This window comes from Plecotus auritus, assembly GCF_963455305.1.
Source record: "Plecotus auritus genome assembly, chromosome: X".
In the NCBI taxonomy this organism is placed as follows: domain Eukaryota; kingdom Metazoa; phylum Chordata; class Mammalia; order Chiroptera; family Vespertilionidae; genus Plecotus; species Plecotus auritus.
Genome location: NC_137784.1, coordinates 128,836,759 through 128,847,293, shown reverse-complemented (window position 1 = coordinate 128,847,293; position 10,535 = coordinate 128,836,759). Strand labels below are relative to the sequence as shown.

The window sequence follows — 10,535 nt, the reverse complement described above, 5'->3', positions numbered from 1 at the left end:
AAGAAACAATCTTCCTGGCAGCATATGAGCACCTTTTCTATTAACCTGACCCCTATTTTCCTGTACTATTTGAAAGGAGAGAAGATGGGGGCTCTAAAGATGTCCACTCCCCCACACTTGGCCACGGCCCATACTCCAGAGCAGCCATAAGTCACCTTTGTGACATCACATGACTTAAGCAGCTGGTTGCCCCACGACCGAGACTCTAGAATTTTGAGGACAGTATATATAGGGCATTGCTGCTGTGACTAAAGGCACTTCTGACCCCACTTTTGAAGTGATAGAATCCTGGGTACCAAATGCTTGTTGATGTAGAGCATCAACATGGCTAGTCAGAGTAACCATGAGATACATGAAGCCAAGCTGGCCCCGTCAGAGGATGGACAACCACCAATAATGGTTCAATATGATACATCCCCAGGTCCTCATGTGGGTCCCAGGGAGGCTTTGGAGAGGCACAGGGGCCAGGAACAGAGCCAAGATCCAAGCCCCCAAAACAACACACAACCACAGGACCCAAAGCAAAGCGCCACCAATGTGGAAGGAAACAACATTCTTCATGGGTCGTCCTTCCCAAGAAAGCTTTGGAGGATAGTGGAGGATGACGCCTTCAGGTCTGTGCGCTGGAATGACGACGGAGACACCGTGATCATCGAAGAAAATCTTTTCCAGAGGGAAATTCTCTGCCGAAGGGGCGAGGAGCAAATCTTTGAATCGAACAGTCTGAAGAGTTTCATCCGCTTGCTGAACCTTCATGGTTTTAGCAAAATACGCCCAGGAGACTCTGCAGTTTGCTCTCCAGGGGACAAAATAATGGTAAAGTAGAAAGACCTCCCATTTCCCATGTTCCCTGTTACTCAAACATCTTCCTAGTGGACCCAGAAGAACGATATACTGAAAGGGCTTCATTTCAGGGCCTAAACCTTTTTCACATGATACAGTATTTATCAAAAGATGAGAAAGTATAGATTTTTATTTGAAACTATAGCCCCCTTAGAGATAACCTGCAGGGATGAGTAAAGACTCTGAGAGGCCAGTTAATATCAAATAGATATCTTTTCTCCACAAATGACTAAATTAATTAATTTTGTTTCAGACCTACCAGAACAGCAATTTCCAGAGAGACAAGCCTTGGCTCCTCAAAAACATTAAGGAACAAGGTAACCAGGTGTCTCGGGTTTGTCCAGGGACCAGTGCCATCTGGTCCAACGAGAAAGAAGAAGATGGCCCCACAAGACACTCTCCAAGAATACACCAGGAGGACAGCAAAAAAGAAGCCGAACCAAAGGCTCAGGAGACAGATAAGAATGACTGGGGACCCAGTGCCACCCAGGCATTCGAGTTCTCGGTTCCTCAGTCCCTGAGCAGTGCCAGTGAGGTCCAGTGCCCAAGTGCAGCCAGTGGTTCAAGTGGGGAGGACACTTCTGGTAATGTCATGTTTGTGCCCACGGCTACTGCCAGAACCGACAGCTCAGGGGATCTGTCCCACAACCCCCCAAATGAACCAGTACAAGGTTCAGTGATGTCTTTGTACAACATCTGCTATTGCGTTCTGATATCTGGCCTTTCAGACATGGCTCCACCCGAGGACCCTGACCAGGCCGAGGAGGAGGAGCCTGAGGGCTCCTCGGATAACAAGTGTTCACTCAGTGAGCAGTTCAAGGACAATGCAGGCCCATAATATCACAGGCTTTGTAACCACAAATCCATTTCTGCTTTAATAAAGAAAGGCAAAATTACATGATACAAAATAAACAATCCAATGAGAATTGTGAGTCCATGTTCTTCTGTTTCCATGCCACACACCTCGTCAGATGAGCCTGAGGAGGCTAGAAATCCTGGCCCCAGACAGGCTTTTGTCCCCGTTGTCCTCTTTCATTTTCACCCATTCAGCCAAGGATCTGGCTAGGGGGTCCTGAGGCAAGCCCAGGAAGACCTGGTCCCCTGAGCCTTGCCTACTGTACAGGAGACAGAACTGCCTGACTCCTGACCTTGGGGGAATCACCTTACATTATTCATGCATCCTGAAACAGGAGGGTCTTTACTCACGGGTTCCCCTACAATGCCAGGAAGTTTCTGATCAGTATCTGAGTATCTCTAGCCCAAGTTCCAGGGGCCTTCCATAGAGACCCACCTAGAATTCAGGCCACCCCATCTGCTAAGTGGTGTACGACAGAGCCAGTCTGACTCAGAAGATGGGCCATTCCAGTCAACGCCTGGGAGAAAGCCCATCATCCTCACAGCTAACAACCATTAGCAACCCTGCTAGAAGGGACCCAAATAAATTAAAGATTGCCCATACAGGAAAACAAAAACTCTACCCATAACTTTTCCATCAGAGCTGTATTTCAGATCCGTCCTTGGGTCATGAAGTAGCTATGTGACATGTGTAACACAAGCCCTCATAAGCCAGGGGACACTTTTACAGCAGACCAGTCACTTGCCAGGAGAGACAGGTGCTTGCTTTCAAAGTCTGATGTCCCTTTCACCGTGAATGAGGCCATGCCTGGCTGGTCACCCTCTGACAATCATTCAGTGCCAGCTCCCAGACCTCCCACAAGGATCCCTGGGTGCTGATGAAGTGTTCTGTGAGTTTGACCAGAACAAAGAGATGGGAATCCCAAACAATAACCAGTTCTCCTAACACATTTTTCTCTGTAAAACCCAGGAATGAGTAGGACCAAAAAGAGTGATAGCACCAAGATATTTCTTGGTAGCTTTCCCTTTTCCCTAAAGTCAGAGTCCTTGAATCAGTCATTGAGCCCAGAGAGGCATCTCACGAGGACAGTTGCCTACATCTGGGCACAGAAATCTGTTTACGTGAACAGCAGATGGTGGGTAGTGCTCTCCACGGCAGCGCCAATTCAGTTCTACATCCGCGGCGTGATGGCCCCTTGATGGTCATGATTCAGCTGGATTCTCGGTAACCTTCCTGTGGAGTCCTCCTGCCCCTAGGGGATCAGGTGCTGTGGGATGCCACCTGGAAGACAGCCTTTCCCCCTTTCCTGGGTATGGGCTCCAGTAACCACCTGTGTTTGAAAGTGCAGTCAGGTATGTGTGCTTCAGGTTGGTCAGTACAGCCTGCTTTTCCAGTTCCACAACCTCCTCAGGAGCCATGTTTTCTGGGCACTGCAGAGTTGCCCCAATGTCAGGGAGCCCCGTGCACCACGAGAGAAGCACTGAGATGTTTTCCCTCCCATAAACCAAAGGCTTCCTGTGAGAGGAAACGGTTCTTCAAAGTTATGCCCACTAGAGGCCAAGCTGATTTCACCAAAGGGACACGGAGTGAGCTGGGTCCCTCTGACTGAGTACTTCCAATGTGTCAAACTCTGTTCGGGAAATTCTGTGTGAGGCCAGGGGAGAGAAGGAAAAGAAGAGGACAGAGCCTGGTCCACTAATGGGCAGGTCCCAACCCGACTGCTGTGGGCAGCACGTACAGGTCAGAAGGGCTCCAGCTGCTGTGGTTAACCCACCGGGAATTGGGTCCCAAGCTCTTCACAGGTGTAAGGAGCTGGTGTGGGACCTCAACCACTGAGGGGTGAGCGAACGGGCCCCGGATGCCATGGGCAGTGGGGGTGGGGCAGGTGTGTGAAGTCAGGCAGACAGCCTGAGTCTGGTGGCCACCCGACCCTCTGTGTGCTGTGCAGCCTCCCCTGGTTTGTCACCCATGCACACATGTGTGCACATACATAAACACAAATACGTGCACACAGGCAACACCACATGCAGACTTGGACCTGTCCCTGCCTCTCAGGTCACCAACAGGAACTGAGGCCCAGTGTGGACAGAAGGGTTCTCCCAGGTTGTAGGAACTCGGCCCATGGAACCCCAGCCTAGGCCCCTTGCTGCCCGTTTGAAGGTGTGCTGCTTACAGAAACCACAGCCCCACCACCACAGGTTTAAAAGAAAACAAGCCCCAAACTCCTGAGCAAGGTCCTGTGGGTACTCTTGGAGGGGTGTGAGCTGTGCTCAGGGTGTCACGCCTTGCCAGCTATCACTTCTCACCCATTCTTCTCCCTTCCCAGAGCAGGGCCTGAATCTGCCTGGGGTTCCACCCCAGCCTCTCCAGCAGCGGCTCCTGCCAGAGGGCGTCTTCCCAGTCCCTGTGAGCAATGTGGGTGGCGATGGTACAGTTCCCCTGGCTGCTCACTAGGGTTGCCAATGAGCCTGGAGTCTTGACCGCATTTAAGACAAAGCCTGCATAAGGCTGCTGGAAGGAGGGGCAGGAGAACTCCATCTCCCTAGAGATCCGTGGGCTTCATGTGGCCTGGGGAAACCCACAAGTATGAATGTCAATAAGCATCATGCATCAGCCCTCCGTGTTCATGGTCTGTGGGCTGACCTCTCTCCAATGTCCCCTGGGGCCCTGGAACCCCACTGACAGGGTTGGTGGGAGAGTAGAGAGTGTTGGCTCCTTCTTCCTATCCCCAAGCAGTCAGCAGCCAGGCCCAATGGAAAGGGCTGGCCATGCAGATGCCTCGTCCATCAGATGGAGTCTTTGGGGAGCTCAAGGAAGAAGGTGGAGACAGGTAAGAAGAGGCACTCAGCACAGGATGTGGTCAGTTCCACAAAGGAGGTCACTGAGGCCAGGGGAGCACAGAGGAGGGAGAAAGGGCACTTTGGCTTCACACTGGGTGAGTGGGTTCTAGTCATCTCCCAGCACAGACCCTCCTGGGCTTTGCTTCTTCTCCTCACCCCACCCACCCCAACACTGTCAGCTAACCTCGTCCTTTCATCCCAAAGGGTGGCAGGTCACCAAGAACCCTTGTCCCTCTCCCAGGGCTCCTGATTGTAAATCCTTATAATCAAACCTCAGCTGGGAGCTGGGACACCACCGTGTGAGCTCAGATCATCCTGCCAGGTGTCTCCCTCGGGCCCCTTTGGGAGCCACCCTCCTCCATCCCCTGGCTGCACCATTGCTATCTGCCGTCAGCAGGTACTCCTGGCCCCCACTGCAGCCTAGAGAAAGGAATAACAGGAACAGGAACAATTGGCACTGGTACTCACACACCATGCCCATTCCAGGCCCTGGGATGGGCATGATCCAGGGATCCTAGAATTCAAATAAGTGGGTGGGACAGTGCCATTGTCACCCCATTCTACATTTGAGAAGGTGGCACCTATGGATGACAAGATGGCCCACAATCTTAGGGCCCTGACTACCTCACCCCCTGTTCTTGCCTTTTTTCCTTATACCTGAGGAAGGAGGTCCTTCCTCCTCGTTGGAGGGCAGAGCTGTGCAGTGGCAGGAGCAGAAACCCAGCCTGAAGATTCAGCCCAGTCCTAGTACCTCTCATAGCTCAGTCTCCACAGGGTTGTGAGTACCTGACCCTAACAGGACAGTCAGAACTGGTGGCTACACATCATCATTGTAAGGCCTGAGCCTCAGTACCGCACTCCACATGAGCACCCCCACTCTGCTTGTCTCTCCCCTCCTGTCTTTAAAGGATATAAACCTGACGTCAGCTATTATGTCCTCGTGTTTATGAAACACACCAACTCTCAAAGACAAGGCTCCGAGGACAAAAGCTGCCACCTGTTCACTCTCTTCCCAACCCAGTGTCCTGACAGTCCCTGTGCCCAGCTCCCCTGCATTCACTCCCTTTCTCTCTAGCTGGGTCTCCTATCGCTGGGGTCTGGACCACACCTCTTGCTCACCCCAGGACTTTATCCATAAATAAAAGGACTTTACAGAGCTAATGAAGTTAAAATGAGACCCTCCTCCAATGACCCGTGTCCTCACCTAAAGAGGGAATTTACAGACAGACATGCACGCATGAGAACACCTTCTAAAGATGAAGGCTGAGACCTACAAGCCAAGGAGTGCCAAAGCTTGCCTGAAAACTACCAGAACCTGGGGACAGGGATGCACAGATTCTCCCTCAGTCCTCAGTATAGGCAAACTGGGCCCACATTTCCATCTCTGACCTCCAGCCTCTGCAACAGTGAGACAATACTGGTACATGTCTGTTGTTTAAGCCACTAGAGCTGTGGTGCTTTCATGTGACCACCCTGGCAAACGACCACAGAGGCATAGCTCTTTCCTGCATATCTCCACAGGGTAGAATGGTTTCGCCATCCACAGCCCATCAAATACATTCTTTCATGTCTACATTGTCTTCTAGCCTATATTTTTCTGCCTGCATGGTATAGCATTGTGGGCTGCCCCAAGATTGACTGACGTTCCCCTACTGATGAAGAGTCACAGACCGCTTTGCATTTTCTGCTACTATAAGGGACACTACCACAAACATTCATTGACTATTGACTTGTTAGGTGGAGGCCTAGGTCACATGCACCCACATCTGAGATGCTCACTCACACCAGCAAATGGCCTTCCACAGAAGCTCAGCCGTGTATGCCCTTCCAACACGGGCCAGGGTACCATTTTCTCATATGCTTGTGGGCTGTGAGCATCACCACTGTGTTTACTCTTTACCCACCTGCTGAATAACAAAGGATCGCCCTGTCATTGGGTTTGAATTATTTATGGCAGAGGCTGGATGTTCCCCTGTGGCCTGGCCATTTGTATTTGTTCTGCTGGGGTTTATGCCTCATTTCCGCCATGGAGTTTTGGGCCCTTTTCTCATCAAAGCCACAAAACCACAAAGAGATCTGATCTGCATGGGTGGCATCCCTAGGGAGAACTCAGGCCCCTGTAAAGGCACGAAGGGGGCTGAGTGCCCTCCTGCCTCACGATGCAGAGTACCTGCTTTGTGGCCTGAGGAAGACACACTCTTCCACTTGCCTTTGCTTTTTCTCCTGCATGAGGACAAGAGGGATAATGAGTCAACGTCATTAGGGACAAGACAGCAATGTTGGCTCACATACCAGAACAGTATTCTACTCAGCAGGGATTGGAAACCACCAGGACCAAGGAGGTTCCAACTGGTGGGAAACACATGTGGCACCTTACTCAGGGTTTGGTTCTGCTAATCATAGCAGTGGCTCTCTCCTGCCTTACCTGTTCAGGGACCACATGATGGCCCAGCCAGCTGCACAGAAAACCATGTAATGTAAGTGGCTCATGTTCTTACAGCCTAGCAGAGCCCCATCTCCAGGAGGAGAAAACTCCCCCTCCCCTCACATCATCAAATGGGAAGGACTTGGGGATCCTACAATCTCATTCCCCTCAATGTAATCCTGGGTAGGCCCACTGGGAGGGTTGTTATGGGCAACCAGCTGAGCACTGCACAGCCTGGGGTCTGGCTGAGGTGGTGACAGCCTAAGGGCCAAGCAGGAAGCACGGAAGACAAACCCGTGCATGTGGACCACTACAGTCGTTTCTGTGAGCAGAGGCCACAGAGCCCATCCCAGGCACACACACACTTACAAGGATGGTGGGCAAGTGAAGGTAGCCAGAGGACGACACAGAAAAGTGTGGCCTGGTCTGTGGTGGGAGTTCTTTGTAATATTTTCTTACAATCCTTTGTATTTCTTTGGTGTCAGTGTTACTTCTCTTTCATTTCTGATTTTATTTATTTGGGTCCTCTCTCTTTTTTTCTTGATAAATCTGGTTAAAAGTCTGTTAATTTTGTTTATCTTTTCAAAGAACCAGCTCGTGTTTTCATTGATCTTTTGTATTGTTATTTTTTTATACTCTATGTAGCTTATTTCTGCTCTGATACTTATTATTTCCGTCCTTCTAGTCATTTTGGGCTTTATTTTTTTTCCAGTTCCTTTAAGTGTAAAGTTAGATAATTTATTTGAGGGTTTTTGTTGTTGTTGTTGTTGGTGTTATTTCCTGATAGGCCTGTAATGCTATGAACTTTCCTCTCTGGACTGCTTTTGCTGTGGCTCATACATTTCAGTTTGTTATGTTTTCATTTTCATTTGTGTCAAGGTAACTTTTGATTTCTTCATTGATCTCATTGTTAATTCATTCATTGTTTGACATGCTATTTAGCCTCCATGACTTGTTGTTTTTCAGTTTTTTCCCCTGTGGCTGATTTCTAGTTTCATGTCATTTAGGTCAGAGAAGATGCTTGACATGATTTCAATCTTCTTAAATTTGTTGAGACTTCTTTTGTGTTCTGACATGTGGTCTATCCTAGGAAATGTGCCATGTGCACTTGAAAGAAATGTATATTCTGCTGTTTTGGGTTGAAATGCTGTGAAGAATCAATTAAATCCATCTGATCTAATGAATCATTTAAGGCCACTGTTTCCTTGTTAATTTTCTGTCTGGAAGATCTATCCATTGATGTCAGTGGTTCTATTACTGCCAATCTCTCTTATATGTCCATCAATATTTGTTTACATATTTAGATGCTCCTATTTTGAGTGCATACATGTTTATAAGGGTTAAATCCTTTTGTTGGATTGCTTCTTTTATCATTATGTAATGTCCTTATTTGTGCCTTTCTGTAGACTTTGTTTTAAAGTCTATTTTGTCAGATATAAGTATTGCTACCCCAGCTTTTTTTCATTACCATTTGCATGAACTGTCTTTTATCATCCCTTTAGTCTGTGTGTATCTTTCATTCTGAGGTAGGAGTCTTGCTTACTCATCCATTCAGCTACCCTATGTCTTTTCATTGGAGCATTTAAGCCATTTACATTTATAGTGATTATTGATAGGTTTGTATTTATTGGCATTTTTTCTTTTAACTTCATTTTTGTTGTTACTGTTGTCTTTTCCTTCTTCCTTCTCCTCCTCCTCCTCCTCCTCCTCCTCCTCCTCCTCCTCCTCCTCCTCCTCCTTCTTCTTCTTCTTCTTCTTCTTCTTCTTCTTCTTCTTCTTCTTCTTCCTCTTCTTGGTCCTTTATCATTTATTGTAATGTTGGTTTGGTGGTAATAATCTCCTTTTGCTTTTTCTTGTCTGGGAAGCTCTTTATTTCTCCTTCAATTGTAAATGATAGCCTTGCTGGGTAAAGTAGTCTTGGTTGTAGATCTTTGCTTTTCATTACTTTGAATATTTCATGTCAATCCCTTCTGTCCTGAAATGTTTCTGTTGAGAGGTAAGCTGACAGTCATATGGAAGCTCCCTTGTAGGTAACTCTTTCTCTTGCTGCTTTTAAGATGAGAATCTTTGTGTTTTACTTTGTGATTTTAATTATGATGTGTCTTGATATGGGCCTCTTTGGGTTCATCTTGTTTGGGACTCTGTACTTCCTGCACTTGTGTGTCTTTTTACTTCACTGGGTTAAGGAAGTTTTGGTTCATTATTTCTTCAAATAGGTTCTTGTTCCCTTCCTCTCTCTCTCTCTCTCTCTCTCTCTCTCTCTCTCTCTCTCTCTCTCTCTCTCTTCTTCCTCCTCCTCCTCCTCCTCCTCCTCCTCCTCCTCCTCCTCCTCCTCCTCCTCCTTCTGGTACTTCTATGATTTGATTTTTTTATGCTTCATGTTTCCCCAAAGTTTCCATAAACTGTCCTCATTCTATAAATTCTTCTTTTCTTTTTTGCTGCTCTGATTGAATGTTTCATTCTACCTTGTCTTCCAAATTGCTGATTCGATTCTCTGTTCATCCAACCTACTTTTTATTTCTTCCTGTGTATTTTAAAGTTAGATATGGTATTCTTCAGTTTTGACTGGTTATTTTTCATGGGTTCTATGTCCTTTTTCATGCTGTTGTAGTTCTTACTAAGTTTCTTGAACATCCTTATAACTATTACTTTGAATTCTATGTCTGATAGATTGTTTGCCTCCATTTCAGTTAGGTCTTTTTTTCTGGAGACTCCTCCTATTCTTTCATTAGGGCCTGCTTCTTTGTCTCCCCATTTTGGATGTGTCTTTGTGTTTATTTGTATGTATTAGATAGATCTGCTATGACTCCCAGTCTTTGTGGGATGGCCTTAGGTGTCCTGTGGGACCCAGTGGTGAGAGGTCTCCTGGTTCTCCTGAGCTTGGTGCTTTAGGAATGTCCCTTGTGTGGGTTATGTGGCCCTTCTTGTTGTAATTGAGTCTTGATTTCTGTTGGCTTGTTTGTGCATGGGATTGACCTTCAGGCTGACTGTGAGGGTCAATCTCAACCATAGCATGCATGCTGCTCTTCAGGTGCAGTCTTAATGTGGCTTCTTCTGCAAATCCTTGGTTATAAGTCTCATCTTCAGCTAGTCCTCAATTGGTTATTCAGGGTGATCGTTCCATAATTTAGTTGTATTTCCAGTTTGGTCATAGGAGGAGGTAAGTGCAAGAATCACCTACTCCACCACCATCTTGAAAGTTCAATACCACTTTTTCTGTAGCGTTTCCTACCATCTCCCAACTTGCCATTTATCACCCCAATATTCTCCCCATCTATGTATCCACCTATCCATTTATTCATCTGACAAATATCTTTTGGGTACCTCCCATGTGCCAGGCACTGAGCTGAGCACTGGAAACCCCACACATCTCTACCCTCATGGTGAAGTTGTAATCATTCAGCATCAGAAAAGCTGGACACACACACACACACACACACACACACACACACACACACACACACCAAGTGCCTCAGGACAATCCATTCTCATCTTCTCAGGGTCCTGTTCAACAGAGAATGAAGACCTAGTTCCTCTGGCCCCCACATTTTCCACTGGGGAGGGTCTGTGA

The 10,535-nt window shown here is 47.5% G+C and overlaps 1 protein-coding gene across 1 annotated transcript; it reads left to right on the top strand.

The window, feature by feature from the left end:
- Positions 1 to 324: 324 nt before the first annotated feature.
- Positions 325 to 1,681, top strand: LOC308240276 (heat shock transcription factor, X-linked member 3-like; the record flags this gene model as incomplete). Its single annotated transcript, XM_080653159.1, has 2 exons — positions 325 to 816; positions 1,097 to 1,681. 2 exons carry the CDS (start codon positions 325 to 327, stop codon positions 1,679 to 1,681), a joined length of 1,077 nt encoding a protein of 358 aa, XP_080509285.1.
- Between the last annotated feature and the right edge of the window lie 8,854 nt (positions 1,682 to 10,535).